Here is an 18,550-nt window from a genome sequence, read left to right as displayed (position 1 = left end):
ATTTATATACTGTCAGAGATAGCAGGAGTCTTCTCACTGATGCAGGAAATGTGTTGCCATCTCTTGTCTGTTGTAGAGCTTTACAACTCATTTAAAGATAGCAGGCACAGCATATACAGTAGGCTGTTATCCTGTCTGCACTGCTTAACAGACATGTAAGTCAAATGTATATTTGTGGGGTTTTTTAAGGCTCATGAAGCCTGTGGTCCACTGGAGATCGATTCAGCCCTCAAAACTGTACAGACACTGAAGAGCGAGCTTCAAGATGCAAAGATGTCCGTCATCGACAGCCAACTCAAACCTCTTCCTGGGGAGTCGGTCAGTACAACATCTGCTGGGAAGTTCTGTTGAAACATTATACTGTAGATATCCAACTGTAAGCATACTAACATGATTAGATCACAACTATGAATAACATGGTTTATTTGCGTGTTCTGTTGCTCAAACAGCTGGAGAAGTGTGCTCAGGATTTGGGAAGTACATCTAAGGCTGTGGGCTCCTCCATGGCCCAGCTGCTAACATGTGCTGCACAGGGCAATGAACATTACACAGGTAAGGGAAAGGAGATTTTTAAGTAACCACTAAGCTAAATCATGTACCTTTGTCTTGAGTAGTTACATTGAGAGAATGGAAATGAGACATCCTGACTGAATTTTGTAATAAAATATTTTGTTTATTTTTTTGTTTTCTAAACTGTGACGAGTGGGAGTGAAAGGATAAAGCAGGCATACAAACATTATGAATCATTTATTTGTGCCATCATTATTGCTATAAACTGAACCCTTTGAATCCAGCATTGCTTGGCTGATTTGCCGTCAATCTGGCCCAATTGTGAGTCTCACGGGACAAGAGATGAAGACAGATAGAGAAAAGCATTTCTAACAATGACTGCTCCCAGGCAGCACTTCATGCTGTGGCCCACAGGGCTGCTCGCTACTCATTAATCTTATTTTCACTAGATTTAACATTCCATCAGCAAATGGCTCCACTTGGCTGGTTAATGCAATTTGATGCAATTTGCTGCTTTTTCTTCTCTGCTCTGTGTATAATAAGTTACGGTCACCTCCCATGTGGAGCCATATTTATTATATTAGCTCATTTATTTAAACAATGAGAGCATTTCAGTAACACAGCTTGTTCTCAGTGTGGTACAGCTAGCCCCTGCCAGCTGATTTGCGCAATGAAATTACAATTATAGTAAAGACAGCAGATACACATACCTCTCAGTTGCTAATGCTTAAACAGGACTGTAAAACTAATGGGAATTCGATTAATGTTTAGTAAAGTGTCAATTTAGTCTGTTTATCTCTGTCCCTGTGATTGATAATATTCATTATAATTCCATCATGTATTTTGCAGGTGTAGCTGCTAGAGAAACAGCTCAGGCTTTGAGGACGTTGGCTCAGGCAGCCAGAGGTGTAGCAGCCAGCACCAAAGAGCCTCAGGCTGCTGCTGCCATGCTGGACTCTGCCCAGTGTGTCATGGAGGGCTCGGCCATGCTGATCCACGAGTCCCATCAGGCCCTGGTGCACCCGGGGGATGCTGAGAGTCAGCAGAGACTCGCACAGGTATCATAGCTCCCAGTAATGTATACCCTACAGGCAGGGAAACTTATATACCCATCATATTGTTCTTCTCAGGACTCTCCCTCTCCTCTGCTGATTTATAAACATTCTTTCCATAACAATCATCCAGCTCTAAGCGTTGCTATTTTCTCTCTGCTCTGCCTCTCGCCTGTTCCTCTCTCAGGAGTGCCACAGTGAAAATGTTCAATATCCAGCAGCCCTTCAGGGCATAAACATATTGTTTGGCATATATCTGTGACAGCAGCATAAATTAGTGACCAGGATTACTGTGCACCCCGGTTAGCCCAATTTGCATTGGAGATGTTTTTCCCCATATAGATGTGCTCTGGGACTTAGTGTTGTGTAGCACATTGTTAGAGTGAGTAATGGTGGTCCATTGACAGAGCATTGTGCTGTGTTTCAGGTGGCCAAAGCAGTGTCGCACTCCTTGAATAACTGCGTGAATTGCCTGCCAGGCCAGAAGGATGTCGACATGGCCCTCAGGAGCATTGGTGAAGCCAGCAAGAAGCTGCTGGTTGACATGGTGAGTCCCGTCTTTATCTACTTTGTATTTACACAGCATCTGTACTGACACCATCATTATTATACAACCTGAATACTGAATACTTCTTAATGAACGGGAAGCAGACAACTCTGTCTGTAGATGCGTTTTATGATGATGGTGTGATTGTGACCGTGTTCGCAGTTATTGTTTTTTTTAATGTGTTCTGTAACTGCTACTGCCTATCTTGGCCGGAATTATCTTGAAAATAATAAAGCTTTATTTATATAGCACTTTTCATACAACACATGCAGCTCAAAGTGCTTTACAAAATGACACATCACAAGTAAAAAAACAAGAAGTTCCCCTGAGATTATTTGTTTAGAACTTTACAGGTACATGCAGCAAAATATAACATTTTAACAGGTTAATAGGCACAAGGAGGTTAAATGTATGATAATAAAAATAAAAAATAATGGTTTAAGACACAAGACAACTGAATCGATGCAACAATATAAAATATAAAACAAAGTGAACATATAGGTACAACAGAAATACAAATTCTGAAAATTAAAAATGAGATGTTTTATCTGAATGAGTATTTCCTGGTTAAACAAGGGCTTAATAAATACAAAATATCTCAATCTTTGTTAGATTTTTGATAGTCTGTGTTTTACATTAAGCCCTAATTGGTGTGTGTCATGTCTTTGAAGCTCCCTCCCTGCAGTAAGGCGCTCCAGGAGGCCCAGAGTGACCTGAACCACACAGCCGCTGAACTCAACCACTCTGCAGGCGAGGTCGTCCACTCCTCTCGGGGAACGAGCGGCCAGCTGGCTGCCGCGTCGGGAAAATTCAGCCAAGACTTTGATGAGTTCCTGGATGCTGGCGTTGAGATGGCAGGACACACCCAGGTAGGTTTCATGACCATACAACCCCCTCCACACCACATGGAAACAGTTCAATGGTAACTCACTGTCATTCAAACCTTTGATGGATAAAGTCTTCAATGCTTAGCGAAGAAAAGCTCTGTCACTTTATTGCCGAACATATTTAAGCAATTTGTTAATAAGACCTTTTCATCTAATTCACTTTGGCACATGATGTCCCCAAGAGCAATAACGCAGTCTGATGTAATGAGATCTCATGATGTTCCTGTTCCGGTTATTTTGCTCATTAATTTGGAAAGAACGTCTGGGATTGGAGTTGATGTAGCATAACCCCCAAGCTTTAATCAGGTTTAAAGCTGCCTGCTGAGCGAGGAAATAGGATATAGGTGTTAGGGATAAATCAAATACATTTGTACAATAGTTTATCTCTTGATAGTTATTGCAGATACAGTAAATAATCTTAATCTAACAATAAAATCACCTGTATTTTTCTTTTTCCCTTGTCTTTGCAGAGCAAGGACGACCAGATACAAGTCATTGGTAATCTGAAAAACATCTCCATGGCGTCCAGTAAGCTGCTGCTGGCTGCCAAGTCTCTGTCTGTGGATCCAGGTGCAGCCAATGCTAAGAATCTTCTAGCTGTGGCAGCAAGGTGCGATAAGTTGAAGATAGGGCCTGATATGTATCAGATGTTCTCCTTCCCAGTACTTGTTTGTTATTGTAAGCATATTGTCAAAAATACCTGTATCAAATTTAGAAAAATCCGATTTTGTTATTAAATGTCTGTCTTTGCTGCATCTGTATGCCACTCCCAAGCTGTGTGTGTTCGGTATTGCTAGAGGGATGTGCATAGTAAGAAGCCAACAGCTGATCCCGCAGGGCTTTGGGCCTGGTCGACTTCGCTCTGTCTAATTAAGAAGATGGAAGCCTATGCTAGGGCCTGTCTGTGCTCAGCGAGGCTGAACACAAACTCAAGAGAATCTCTGCTCTTCTGTGCGCTGTGTTAGCCCATCGCAGTGAGGGGCCGGCGGAGCCATGCTTCAATGGGGAGCTGAAAGCATGGCTGTGTGTGCATGCGGAGGACACATGTGAGAGTTAAAAAGCCTGTGTGTGTGTCTGTGTGTTTCAGGGCAGTGACAGAGAGTATTAACCAGCTGATCACGCTCTGTACCCAGCAAGCAGCAGGACAAAGGGAGTGTGACAACGCCTTGAGGGAGTTGGAGGTAGCCGTCCTCACATACACTGTACCACACACAGACTCCTTCTCTTCAGGACTGTTTTCTGTTGCCTTTTCATGCCTGTATGGGTTTTATCGAGGAAACTAAGTGCATTTTTTTCATCCTTTTCTTTGCATCTATTTTGCATTTGATTACGCCCCGAAAGCCATTACTTGTGGATGGATAATTAATTCAGAACTATAGGAAGTGCATTAGTGACACTGGTTGAGCCAGAGCATTTTTGCATACTTAAGCCTACATGCAGTTATACTCAAGTTACTGAAAATGGCATAAGGTTGCACATTTTAAAGGATTGACTATGATGATTTATCAAGGCAGTATATTCTCATCAGTTTGATTTACATTTATAGTATTTATTTTTTCTTTGAGTTTAGTTGCTGATTAAAGTGTACTATCAAGGCAGGAGTGTTTTAGTGGTGTGTCCATTCTAGTTTTAGTTCTCATCATCTCTGTCTGTGTGTAGGCTGTCAGAGGCCTGCTAGATAATCCCAATGAGCCTGTCAACGAGCTCTCCTACTTTGACTGCATCGAGAGCGTCATGGAGAATTCAAAGGTACAGCTTTTCAAAAATAATTGTCTCATCTATATACTTCAACTGTCAGAGATATTTTATATATTAGGCAGATGAAGATGTAATTAAAATATGTTTTCTCCGTTTCCTCACCCCTCAGGTCCTAGGAGAATCAATGGCAGGTATATCACATAACTGTAAAACAGGGGATGTGATGGCCTTTGGGGAGAGCGTGTGCGTGGCGTCCAAAGCTCTGTGTGGCCTGACGGAGGCTGCAGGACAGGTGAGATCACAGCATTATAGTAACTTTAAATATTATGACTATGCTTTGGCTTTCATCTGAGCTGTTTCCTCTTCTGTACTACTCTTCCTGTTTGTTTCAATCTACTTAGAATTCATCTGGTAACATTTCAATTAGGAAAAACTAATTGTTGAGCATTTTCTAAAGGTTGTTACAGCCCTCTCAACAATACATGAAAACAGATTCAAACATCTTGACATGAAGGAATCCATTCATAAGTGGCATTTAAAGCTTAGCAGGCTATGACAGATAGCCAGGTTGCATTGGCTCCCATCCCTAAAGCTGAAAACTGGTATTCAACATTCAGTTGCCTTGTGTAGAAAAGGGCATTCTGACAGATCTTTTGTTTCCTCTGCAGAAAGCTCTCCTGTTATGCAAAATGTATACAATATCATTTAAAAATGTATCTGTCCATGTACTGTAATCATGTGGTCATATTTGTCAGAGAATGTGGACTGCATGTGGTGGGTGTTAGCTTGTTTTTGACAACAATTGGATCATACAAAACAAAAATACTTTCTTAATTTGAAAACTGAAACATTAATATAACTGTTTGTGTTTTCTTCCTTCTAGGCCTCTTATCTTGTAGGTGTGTCTGATCCGAATAGTCAGTCAGGGCACGAGGGGCTGGTGGACCCCATCCAGTTTGCCAAAGCCCACCAGGCCATACAGATGGCTTGTCAGAACTTAGTTGACCCAGCCAGCAGTCCCTCACAGGTAAGAAGGTTCAAACCCTGGCCAATGGGGACTGATCTTAGAGCAGTAGTGTTTTACATAAATCTCTTGTGACTGATTTAATAACAATTTAAGTTTGAAAACCTTAGAATACTCTACACACCTCACTGGGATGCCTCATTTAATAAAGAATCTGCTTCCTGCTGTTTGTCTTTTCTTTGTCAGATCTTGTCTGCAGCAACAATTGTAGCCAAGCACACCTCAGCTCTCTGTAATGCCTGCCGCCTGGCTTCTTCTAAGACATCCAACCCTGTGGCTCGGCGACAGTTTGTCCAGTCAGCCAAAGAGGTGGCCAACACCACAGCCAACCTTGTCAAAACCATCAAGGTCAACTCCCCAACTGATCAAAACGTTGAGTGTAAATTTGTTACAGAATTCTTTCGTCACGTGAGAAGCTGTGATTGTGTGTATAATTCAGTGGCTTACAGAAATATGACCAAATTAGACAAATATTTATATGCAGTCGTCTTGTTTCAGGGCTCAGACGGGGATTTTTCGGAAGATAACAGAAACAGATGCCGTGTTGCTACGACCCCTCTCCTTGAGGCTGTAGAAAACCTGTCAACTTTTTCCAACAACCCTGAGTTTGCCAGCATCCCAGCGCAAATCAGCCATGAGGTATTCATCTAATTTGATCCGTGTTTGTTCAGAACCTTCTTTTTGATTCTTTCCTCAGTTCCTAGTGATTTAGCTGAATGAAAATGACTGGTTATATTTCACCAGGGACTCAGAAACATCCAATTAGCTTTCTCTTCTCACTCATCCTAGTGAAGCTACTCTTCAGAGAGATTTCGTGAATATGTTGGTCACTCCTGCTCTCAATCCCCTTCAAACAGACACTTTGATATGTGCCAACACAGAAAGGTTTTTACAGCGAACATAGGGGGGAATTGGATTAAGGTCCAATGTCCCCTTTTCTTTCTATGTTTTAAAGACTCTAGAATAAAGATGGCTTTTTATTTTTCAATCTGAGTGAAGCAGTTCTCGCACAGTCCTCTAAAAGCTTTATGGCTGTAATCTGTTGGAGGGCAGTGTTTAACTGCACTCTTTTTTCAGCACAGCTGCTCTAATCTTTAGCTTGTTAATCTAATTGTCGAGGGAAGCTTTGACTGGGATCATAAAGACTGAAGGTGTTTCTTCCTGCATCTGTGTAAAGCTGCCTTTTTAATCTCATCCCTCCCTTTGATTGGGCCTTTGATCTCTCCCGGGTAGTCAAGGAATATTAACACCTCTGTCATGAACATGTGGCTAGCTCTTTGCTGTTGAGATGCTCCCTGGGCTGTTGTTTCACCTGCACTAATCTTTTTATTTCCACAGGGCTCAGCATCTCAGGAGCCCATTGTGCGTTCAGCCCGCTCCATGCTCGATAGCTCCACTTATCTATTAGAAACAGCCCGCTCGCTGGTGCTCAACCCCAAAGATCCTCCAACATGGTCCATACTGGCTGGCCACTCCAGAACAGTCTCTGACTCCATCAAAAGTCTGATCACCTCCATCAGGTTGGTATTATTCCTATCTCCTGCCACATCAGTCTCTGAAGGATTGTCTTTAATATGATGCTGAAGCCAGAGGGCTTACTCTGCTCAGATAAGCAATAAATGGTCACATTAGTTCATACCTGCCTCGTAATAGATTATTTAAAGCTACTGTATTGAGCATTGGAGATATTCCAGTGGATCTGCAACACATTTAGTCAAAGGTACTTACCCACCTAGATCTATCGAGTCATCATCCCCCAAACCAAGGCATATGCTATACTCACAGATAGATACGGTCCACAATAGACTGCATTTGGTTATCACATGTCTGAACGTGTGCTTAAAAGTGAGCTCATGGTGATGGGGAGACCCCTGGCCATTAAATCCTGTAAAACCCACTCTGCAGGTACAACAAACAAGATATTGGCAGTTTTAGTTTTATCTTTGGACAGAGACAGGTTAGCTGTTTCCAGGCCAGCTGCTGTAGCTCCATATAAAACATACAGATGTAAAAATGGTGTACATTTTCTCATCCAACCCAGTCAGAAAAGTGGGAAGAAAATATTTTCCGTATTGTCAAACTATTACATTTAAATGTATTTAAGTATATATTTGAGATTAATTGGGGATTTTTATACCTCTTAGTCTTTTCAATATTCAAACTGTTTAAATGTATTGTATATTTATTGCACAACAATGTAAAACACTATTAACACATGTATTTCTTAACATTTCTGATAACAGGGACAAGGCACCGGGCCAGAGGGAGTGTGATTATTCCATTGATAACATCAATAAGTGTATCCGGGACATTGAGCACGCTTCCCTAGCTTCAGTTGGGCAGACTTTACCCTGCAGAGATGATATCTCCATGGAAGTGAGTTCAAGTACCTCATCAGCTCCTTCTTGTCCGAGAGAAAGAACTGAATGGGATCTGTAGTCTTTCTGCTGTGACTTAGACCGTAATTCTCTGCTGTTGTAACTCACCAGGCCCTCCAGGATCAGCTGACATCCTCTGTGCAGGAGATTGGGCATCTGATTGATCCCGTCTCCACAACGGCTCGAGGGGAAGCTGCCCAACTAGGACACAAGGTGCTGGTCTGACCATATATCCCTTTATCCCCTCTGGATTTAGAAAGAAAAACCCATTCCCTCTGTCTTCTGTCTTGTGATGAAACCTTTCCTCTCTAATACTTCTTCTCCCAGGTGTCCCAGCTCGCCCGTTACTTTGATCCTCTCATAGTGGCAGCGGTGGGCCTGGCCTCTAAACTGCACGACCACCAGCAGCAGATGACCATCTTAGACCAGACCAAGACCCTCTCAGAGTCTGCCCTGCAGATGCTCTACGCTGCCAAGGAAGGAGGGGGAAACCCAAAGGTGCTAAGCTGCTCATACAGTATAGACACAGACTGTTTAACCTATCATTACCTCTATTACAAGGGTCACCTGTGATATCAAGCAACATTTCCTGTTCTTTCAAGGGTTTATTTATTTTTGATAAAGGGGATCATGAAGAACTTACATCTGCCTAATTTTCGGAAATTCTCTATACCGTTTTCTTTTAGTCTTTTTGCTCGTTTCAAACTCAGAACAAATCAGCAGGAGCTTTTGCTAGGTTTTATGATTCCCTATTCTTTTTGAACTGATTGTAGTGATTGTTTTTAAATCCCCTGTTTATTACACAACTTGTAACCCCTGGTGTTTCTGTTGTTCCTCAAGCTCAGCCACCATAAGTACTGTAAAGAAAAAATACAAGATCCTTGTGATAAACCTCTGTTGTCTGTCTAACCTTGCCTACATTATTCAGTGTAAGTGAGAACTGTAGGGAATTTGTGCTCTCTGGGATAGTGCTACATGTCATATTTGTTATGTTTAATAAGTCTCATATTATGTTCACTGGAGATAAAACAAAAATAAATAACAATGTTTCTTTTGTTTCATTTTGAGTTTTAATATTTCAAAAATAGTACAAGTCCTTACAGCAGCAATAATCCAGCCTGGTGAAGTGTCCTTCAGTGTGACACTGCGTACTCACCAGCTGTAGGGACATGCTGATGAATTTCATTCTGGTTAGACCAAGATATTGGCACAGAAACGTTAATCTGCTGGCTGTGTCCCCAGGCGTCCCACACCCACGATGCCATCTCTGAAGCATCCCAGCTGATGAAGGAGGCGGTGGACGACATCATGGTTACTTTGAATGAGGTGGCCAGTGAAGGAGGCATGGTCGGGGGCATGGTGGAGGCCATCGCTGAGTCCATGGGCAGGGTGAGTAAGGGTGTGTTTGTGTGTGTTTTGTTAAAGAATGCATCAGTGTGTTACCAGTCTGCTCAGGTGGTTTTAAATGGATTTCAGGTTGACACTTATTCCCAACCTTAAGGCAAAAGGAGCTTTGCCTGTAAGAGAAAAAATCCACAGTGAGTGTGCAGCGACCGTGTCCTTGTCGTGGGTTTAAAACTTGTCATCCACTAGACTAATGAGAGTCATTAGTCTAGTCGGATGACAAGTTTTAAACCCACAGCCCACTGGTGATGTTAGCTGTCACTCGTCCTGCTGGACATGTCACTGTAGTCATCACAGTTAATAATTGGTGATGATCTGCTCATCCTCTTGGCAAAGATCCTTGTGTTTTTAATTTCATTTTACCCTCAGCTTAAGGGAGAGCAACAGTCATTAAAACCCAATGAGAATTTATAAAGTGGCCCTATTTTACAATAATGTATACATACATTTTTTTATTTTTCCTCAATTATAGCTTTTTTATTGTTAATAAATTATATATGAATTACCTTGAACTGTAAATAGATCCTGGGCTGCCAATAGTGTGTTGGTATTCCTAACTGATATCTGATTTATCTTTGAAGCTGCCTCATACTTCCCCTACAGAAGAGGACTATTTATAATTGAATTATTAGCTTTCACAGCTGGAGACGATTTTTGTAATTTAAAAAAAAATTCTTTCAGCAACATCCAACTTGATGAGTAATAACTTCAGGGGAAAAAACAACACAAGCTGCATTGGAAACAATTGTATCCTTCACTTGATTGCGCGCTGACACAACTGTTAAAAACCAAAAGATCCTCAGATTTGAACATCATAATAATACTTATCAATAAAGCATGACATTTAGGAACAAAGTTTAAAGCAGAATCTGTAACTAAGCTATTAGACCAGGCCTTAAAGAAATGGTGGAATAATTATTAACCATTAATGGAATAAGCAAATAAAACCTCAAAACCTTTGTTTAGTATGCTTTATATTAAAAGTGATACCAAACGATAAAAAAAATCTCACATAAAGTAAATTGTAGTAAACACCGAGGATAGCTTTGCGAGAGATGATAACTAAAAGGTTCATCTTCCCAGCTGGATGAAGGAACACCCCCCGAGCCTGAGGGTTCGTTTGTGGACTACCAGACCACCATGGTGAAGTACTCCAAGGCCATCGCTATCACTGCGCAGGAAATGGTGAGTGCACTAAGATATTAATGCCTGACTCTGTGTTTTCCATTACATTTCCAATCTTCCATGACAATATTTGTCAGTAGGGCTGGAGAAACATCAATCTGCCTCTGCTGATAATGTATGTTCTCTCTGTCGCCAGATGACCAAGTCAATAACCTGCCCTGAAGAGCTCGGTGGCCTTGCCTCTCAGGTGACAGTGGACTACGGACAGCTCGCACACCAAGGACGCCTCGCTGCAGCCACCGCAGAGCCCAACGAGGTGAGAAGCCATATGGGGAAAAATAAAATGATGATATAAAAGATTGACAATATCCGCAGTATATCTCTCTTGCAATTGTGCCCCTGAAACGTCAGACTGAAATATCGGCTAAGGGCTGTATTTTACACCAGAAACGCTTTGGGATGTATTCACTCACTCAGTGATCAGAGCAGATGTGAGCTGTGACGCCCCTTCCTCGAGGCTGCTCCCGACTGTGTGAGATCAAACAGAAATAAAACCCTCCAGCGTCCAGACAGACTTTTCTTAAAGCTTCTCTGTGTAGTCCAGAGGACAGCATTGTGTGGAAACATTGCACTAATAAGCGCAAAGCTCTTATCAATATCTTGTACATAACAGGCTGCTAGAAACCCTGCTGGTTACCATAGCGACATTGTGCCTCTAAGTACAAGTCTAAAAGCCTATAGTGATGCTCATAATGAAGTACCACCCACCCGTGAATCTCAGTCTGTAAATTAAAGGTGTAGGGCCACCATTCCCTCTGTGAGGGTGCTTCAATTCATTTTCCTCCAACTGCTGGATAAGAGACATGCCAGTTAAAGACATGAGTGCAATTGTTTCGTACTGTGACACAAATTAGAAGATGGATGCGGCGTAAGTCGATGTCTGGTTCTGCTTTCAGGTTGGGTTCCAGATAAAGACACGAGTGCAGGAGCTGGGCCACGGCTGTATCTACATGGTGCAGAAGGCTGGAGCCCTGCAGCTCAGCCCCACGGATAGCTTCTCCAAGAGGGAGCTCATCGAGTGTGCCCGTGCCGTCACCGAGAAGGTAAGCCAGGGAGACTGGAACTGGTACAACATCTTTAACTGTATTTTATGCATCTGTACTTATTTAAATAAAGTGATTAAGATCATTTAATGTTGTGTAGCTGCAAGAAGTTGCTGCAGTTCAGGCGTGAATAACTATTTACTATACTGTTACAGGTATGCTTTGTATTATGATTATTATTCATTATTATTAAAGGTCTCCTATCATGCAAAATGCACTTTTGTATGTCTTTTATCCATAAATATGTGTCCCCGGTGTGTAAGGGAACTCACAAAGTGTCCAAAAACAGGAGCTGATCCAGATTTGCATCCGATATGACGTAATATCGGAAATATGGGCTGGCTTTACGCCCACGGCCCTATCAGATACATCGCTATCAGAAACAATGCACAACGTGTTTTGGAAGTAATATGGTCTTTGTTTCCATTAGCAAGCACCGCTAACACTCAGAGCTAACGCTGTACTGGAGAGAGTATGTCTAAAAAAAGCAGGAAATAAAAAGGTACTCACCTTGTGGTAAAAAGAGAAAAAGCCTTTGAGCTCCATACTGTTTCAGAAATAATCCTTGATGTGGTTTTGAAAATAATATGGTGTTTCATCACGGCAGCATTTAGCTGAGTAATTGGGTAGAATTCTCCTGCATGAGCAGGCATTAGCTCCCCCCTCCTTTTTTTTGTTTAAAGCTACGGACCCAGAATCAGCACTTCTCTAACAGGGCTGAAATAGAGGGTGGCTAGAATGGGTGATCTGTTTGGTATTTTGAGCAAAAAACTGCATATACATGTTTTTTATATATCTGAGACCTATAATATATGCCTATAAATATTATGATAGGAGAACTTTAAAGTGTAGCTTTAGCCCAATATTGTTCTAGTATAGAGTCAGAGGACTATATTGTATGTTATTCTAGGTGGGAATAACAGTTTTTTTACTTTATTTTGTACCATGCAGGTCATGTGAGCCTGCTCTCCTGATCAGCCCCTCACTGTGCTGTTAATGATAATACTAATGTCCCCCTGCTGCGACCCGGCTGCAGCTAGCTGTGCTGCTCTCACAATTTCTCTCCGCTCTGAGGCAATGAATTGATTAAGGGCTGATACCAAATGTGGTCCTACGTTTGCTGATACGTGAAGCGTACGTTTGAAATGCACCTCGAAGAGCTCTCCATTTGTTTAAGAGGGACAGGCGGACAGCAGTCTTCAAGGGAGATGTGTGATTTGCAGACTCAGGCTCATTGACTTAATGTGATTGTGCAGCAGACTCTAATTTGATGCATGTTTAACCCGGCTCCCTCTTCTTACTCCCAGCATCCTCCTTTAATCCAGCTCGACCATATCTTTCACTCTAAATATTTACAACCTCACTCCCCTGATTTATAAGGGCTCTGCCAACATCCCAGAGAGTAGAAAAGCTGCTTGTTAATCAATCATAACAAAAATATGCAGAGCACACCCAAACTAGGGTTATTCTTAGGTTATTTTTACACCTCTGAAAACAGCGTGTTTGAAGGACTATCTGCATATCTAATGCTCTGCTTCACATGTTCCAGGTGTCCTTGGTACTGTCAGCTCTGCAGGCAGGGAACAAAGGCACCCAGGCCTGCATCACAGCAGCCTGCGCTGTTTCTGGCATCATCGCTGACCTGGACACCACCATCATGTTCGCCTCAGCTGGAACACTGAGCCCTGAGAATGAAGAGTCTTTTGCTGACCACAGGTGCAACGACCTTGACCAACACACGATGTTAAATGAAAGTCTCTAAAAATAGAAAAAGTTGATGAGGTTGAAAAGGAAATGTTAACGTGTTCTGAGAAAAGGGGTAATATAAAATGTTATACTAAGATTTCAGTTGTTAAGTATTTACATTGTAACCTCAGAGCTCCATTTTCCTTTTGATGACTCACTGAGCAGAAATGCAGTTTGTCAATAAAGCCCAATATCCGGATGCTCTTTACGTAATGAATGAACATTATAAAATAAAATGTTTGAACACACTTTCTTTTACAAAAACAACAGCTTCCTTGCGTGTTGCCGGTACTTGAGTGTGACTGTGCAGCAGATTGTGACACAATGTGTCCCTCAGGGAGAGCATCTTGAAGACAGCCAAGGCGCTGGTGGAGGACACCAAGCTGCTGGTGGCTGGAGCCGCGTCCAGCCAGGAGAAACTGGCCCAGGCCGCCCAGTCCTCGGCCAAGACCATCACCCAGCTCACTGAAGTGGTCAAACTGGGAGCCACCAGCATGGGCTCTGAGGACCCAGAGACACAGGTGAGGAACAAATAAAACATTATTGTTATTTTCTAACAAAAATCACTTGTTTGGCCGTCATTGAGACTATTCAAGGTGACACAAGCTATGCCTTTTGTTTTTGGAAACACTGGAACAAATGTCTGTAGGTGTTGGATTCATTGTGTTCATTGTAAATATGGTCCTGAAATTAAGTTAAATTTGATACAATAATTACTTTGGTGACAATTTCTATGACACCTGATACATACTTTTAATGTCTTATAGCACTGTATAATCATAGTTATAAAAACTAATATATTATTCATAATGCTTTTAACAATCATTTTATAATTATTAAGACAGTGTTACTTAAATGTTATCCTAATACTTTCATAATCGCCGGTCACCAGGATTTTCTTATTGCATTATAGTCATGGGCATCCTAGAAAGTTTGACCATTACTTTTACACTAAGCTAAACAGTGCTTTCTATTGTAACACACTATCACTATACTATTATATTGTATTATTCATTTAGAATGAATTTAATTTATCTTTCTCCACACCCAGCATTAGATTCATTTGTAATTACAGTTTCATGTGATACCCATTGTGTCTCCTCTGTGTGTATGCCTGTATCTCTGCCCTTCACCACTGTAAGTCTGAAGTATCATGACGAGGTGGCAGTGATGAGGTGCAGCGGTGTTAAATCCTCTCCCCTGGGTGCTACTGATAAACCTGTACCCTCTCCATTATTGATTCCCGCTCTATCTCCTCAGGTGGTTCTGATAAACGCGGTGCGAGATGTGGCCAAGGCCCTGGCCGAACTCATCAGCGCCACCAAGTGTGCCGCGGGCAAGCCAGCTGACGACGCGTCCATGTATCAGCTGAAGAGCGCTGCCAAGGTAAAGGAATAATCTGCTTTAACAAATGACTATCATATCTGGTTTAGCTGTGTATTGATTGCAGCAATGTCTCCATTTTAATATTCAGCGTATGCCTCCTCACTGAGAGGATACTGCATACACTAGATATGTGATAAAGAAATGCTCTCTTTTTATATTACTGCTTTGTTTATTTTGATGTATCTGGTAGCACAAAGTGCGGCTTTTTCAAATGAACTATATGATAGTCCTTGAAGGTTTGCAAGACATTCCATGTCTCTGTCTTATCTGCATGTGGCACTGGACCCATCACTATATATCTACATTGTTTTCATGCATCTGTGTGTGTGAGATAGAAAGTGAGTTTGCTTTATTGAAAAGGAATTGTAAACACAAGAGTCCATATATTGTGTCTGTAGAGACGTTAGTCCTTTATGAATCAGCTTGACTGTCAAAACCTGATCCAAGTGATGCTTCAAGGATAGTCAGCCCAACAATATTGTTTGTCATGTCGAGTCAGTATTATTTACATAGCTAAAAAACAAAGACTTCTTTCTCAGAGTGTTTTACAATCTGGTCAAGACATGTTATATTATTATACCCCACATAAATACCTTAAAGGTTAAACAAAACTAGATAAAAGGAACACATGGGAACGATTTCTCCTTAAGAAAAATATGTGATTAGTGGTGATAGAAATAGCAGCAGTTGAATAAAGAAAAAGCAACAATTTAAGTTAAGAAGTGCTAGTAGTTAAATTAAGAAATACACAAATTGTAATTGTAATATAAGATAATATAAAGCTTATGGACAGATACACAGTATGTGTAATGTTTGTTTTAAGGACACTGAAGAGAAGAAAATATGTTTAGCAACTACTAGGTGCTACAAGATAATCTGGACTATACATTCATTAGAAAGTAGAGAGTGGTCATTTTACTCTCAATCATCATGAGCACAGTCACAGCTGCCAACTGCTGTAGAGGAGACCAGACATTTTGCACACGACCAGCTGTGGCCACTTGAATAGAGAAACAGATATCAAAGTGTCTAACCAGTGACAGTGCCTCACATACGTCTGAACCAAATATATGCTAGTGTTCTGCAAACTTCCTCAAGTTATTTATTTATTGTTCTCACAACTATCATCCCAACACAGCATGTACTGTAACTCCAACTGTTGCATGGGGTTTCTTGTGTTTTCTCATCTAAATGGAATAAGGGCCACCCATGGACCTGGCTATGTTGACAGATTGTTTCTGTTCCTCCAACATATGGTGACCTCCAAATGGGACCCTCTTAAACTCCTGCAGATCATGTTGCTCAAATTCCTAACCTAATAATGTACACTCTGCTGAATGCTGCACTGACAGGCCAGAATGTGTCACCATGAATACAATTTCAGTTGTTTTTTTCCATTGTAGTCACCATTGAATCATCTGAATTACAAGAAGTAAATCCTCCTCCTTTTAATTTGAAATACAGACCTCAGGCCTCTGTTTCTTCAGCAGCTGTTGTCTTTAATTTTCATTAGAAAAGCACCTTCAATGCATGTAACCATTATTCACTGTAATGAAATCAGTGAAGGGAAAAAACTATCTTGTAATGTGACGTTTTACAGCTGAGGATAAAGAGCTCCACCTCCTGGTCTGACGATGAGCCTCATCATGTCTCCCTTTCTTTGACAGGTGATGGTGACCAACGTGACGTCTCTTTTAAAAACGGTGAAGGCAGTGGAGGATGAGGCGACTCGCGGGACGAGGGCACTGGAGGCCACCATTGAGTGCATCAAACAGGAGCTGACAGTAAGAGCCTCTCACAGGCCCAACCTCTTCTTTATATGCAACTGATGAAACACAGGCTCTTTGCAAAGCTGGCTCAAAGAGGGTCAGAGATATCTGTGTCTATTATTCTGAACGCAACAGGGGAGCTTTTTGTTACTTTTCCTTTATTATCTGTCCAGCGCCGTTCCTCTCAGCCCCTGCATGTTTTACAGCTCTTATCAGGGTCTGGCTAGCAGGCCAGTGAGGCAAAGTGAGAAAGGAAGGGCTTGTTTTTTGTAATTTAGTGCTAATCCTTATCGGAGGACCCCCAGCCCGAGAGGAGGCTTTACCAAGAGCTCCAGCCTAATTCAACACAGTCTACCTAAGTACTAATGACACATTTCCCTATTTATGCATCCTATCTGCCTCTCTGATTTCCTACTTTATAATAATGTGCTCACGTAGAATTTTCCCATCTATATTAATATATCTGAGCTCCTGTCGTGCCTTTATCCAATTACCTGTGTCCTCCGGGTCTTCATCATGCCAGGTGTTCCAGTCCAAGGACATCCCAGAGAAGTCCACCACACCTGAGGAGTTTATCCGCATGACAAAGGGCATCACCATAGCAACGGCCAAGGCAGTGGCTGCAGGCAACTCGGCTCAGCAGGAGGACGTGATCGCCACGGCCAACCTGAGCCGCAAAGCCATCTCCGATATGCTGTCTACCTGCAAGGTGCTAATCCCCCCCCCCCCTCCCCACCTGGCCAGAGCAGGCACTGGGCTGCCAGGAAACACGTGAACCCAGAGAGGACGTTCCAACTTTCCAACGTTTTGCAGCAGAGCAGCATTTAGGATGTCCTTCAGTGACAGTAGAGCACTTACAGAGAAACACAGAAGCACTATGGCATTGAAGGATCAATATATAACAAACAAATTAGTCAAGAGTATTTAGTTTTTTAATAGCTGTTATGATTGGCACTAGATTAGGTGCATATTCCACACCTTACTAAGCACATATTTTCATATCAGTGTGCCTTTTTTTATTCTATAAACAACATTGTTTCTCCCCCTTCCAGCAAGCGGCTTGCCACCCAGAAGTGGACGAGGACTTGAGGATCAAGGCGCTCCAGTACGGCTCTGAGTGCACATCCGGATACATCAACCTTCTGGAGCAAGTCCTACAGGTGAGAATGAGACGTGTGTGTGTGTGTGTGTGTGTGTGTGTGTGTGTGTGTGTGTGTGTGTGTGTGTGTGTGTGTGTGTGTGTGTGTGTGTGTGTGTGTGTGTGTGGTGTGTGTGTGTGTGTGTGTGTGTGTGTGTGTGTGTGTGTGTGTGTGTGTGTGTGTGTGTGTGTGTGTGTGTGTGTGTGTGTGTGTGTGTGTGTGTGTGTGTGTGTGTGTGGTGTGTGGTGTGTGTGTGTGTGTGTGTGTGTGTGTGTGTGTGTGTGTGTGTGTGTGTGCAACACGCTCTCACTCCCATCCCGTCACATATTGACGGACGGTCAGGGCCCCTCCCCGTCGCTATATTACGTACATGGTACCCCGTGTTATTTTCGGTGGAAAATGCCTATTTTAAGGTTCATTTGGCCATTAAAATGCGTTTTGATGTCATTTTATGCGAGTAATATGAGTTTTTATTTCTGATTATTTGTGCAGTACATGTACATGATGTTTAGTTTGCTAGTTATGACGAAGTTTACTTCATGAATGTGTACACATTCATGGTTGCTAACGTTTTTTTGGTGGAAATGTGTTTTTTCACAGCAAAGTCACCCTCTGTACTTGGACTTATTGGGAGAATCTAAAGGCAAGAACATCCCAAATATTAATTTAGGTCTTTATTTTAGACCTTTAGTGTTTCCGTCTGTGAGGAAAATAAATGGGGCTCAGAGCCTCAGGATACTGAAATCTGTATTTTTTAAATCTTTTTTTCCTTCTAATTTGTT

General features: G+C 41.9%; 1 protein-coding gene across 6 annotated transcripts in view; it reads left to right on the top strand.

Moving 5' to 3' along the window:
* The window catches only part of tln2b (talin 2b), a 95,788-nt gene that overhangs the window by 59,242 nt on the left and 17,996 nt on the right, over positions 1-18,550 (top strand). For 4 of the 6 annotated variants that reach the window (XM_034233609.1, XM_034233610.1, XM_034233612.1 and 1 more), the window contains 26 exons: positions 190-318; positions 450-552; positions 1,360-1,568; positions 1,990-2,109; positions 2,781-2,978; positions 3,467-3,606; positions 4,084-4,177; positions 4,656-4,745; positions 4,864-4,986; positions 5,578-5,721; positions 5,905-6,090; positions 6,217-6,357; positions 7,057-7,238; positions 7,962-8,094; positions 8,208-8,309; positions 8,424-8,594; positions 9,339-9,485; positions 10,584-10,685; positions 10,822-10,941; positions 11,582-11,728; positions 13,278-13,444; positions 13,812-13,995; positions 14,735-14,860; positions 16,528-16,644; positions 17,153-17,338; positions 17,682-17,789. In XM_034233609.1, coding sequence (XP_034089500.1) covers positions 190-318; positions 450-552; positions 1,360-1,568; positions 1,990-2,109; positions 2,781-2,978; positions 3,467-3,606; positions 4,084-4,177; positions 4,656-4,745; positions 4,864-4,986; positions 5,578-5,721; positions 5,905-6,090; positions 6,217-6,357; positions 7,057-7,238; positions 7,962-8,094; positions 8,208-8,309; positions 8,424-8,594; positions 9,339-9,485; positions 10,584-10,685; positions 10,822-10,941; positions 11,582-11,728; positions 13,278-13,444; positions 13,812-13,995; positions 14,735-14,860; positions 16,528-16,644; positions 17,153-17,338; positions 17,682-17,789 — 3,669 coding nt within the window. The remainder of the gene's footprint in view (positions 1-189; positions 319-449; positions 553-1,359; positions 1,569-1,989; positions 2,110-2,780; positions 2,979-3,466; positions 3,607-4,083; positions 4,178-4,655; positions 4,746-4,863; positions 4,987-5,577; positions 5,722-5,904; positions 6,091-6,216; positions 6,358-7,056; positions 7,239-7,961; positions 8,095-8,207; positions 8,310-8,423; positions 8,595-9,338; positions 9,486-10,583; positions 10,686-10,821; positions 10,942-11,581; positions 11,729-13,277; positions 13,445-13,811; positions 13,996-14,734; positions 14,861-16,527; positions 16,645-17,152; positions 17,339-17,681; positions 17,790-18,550) is intronic. The other 2 variants (XM_034233615.1, XM_034233614.1) reach the window with 1 other exon arrangement.

This window comes from Gymnodraco acuticeps, unplaced genomic scaffold (genome assembly GCF_902827175.1).
Source record: "Gymnodraco acuticeps unplaced genomic scaffold, fGymAcu1.1, whole genome shotgun sequence".
NCBI classification, from domain to species: Eukaryota; Metazoa; Chordata; class Actinopteri; order Perciformes; family Bathydraconidae; genus Gymnodraco; species Gymnodraco acuticeps.
The sequence above is the reverse complement of the archived record's forward strand: the minus strand, read 5'-3'. Positions and strand labels throughout refer to the sequence as shown.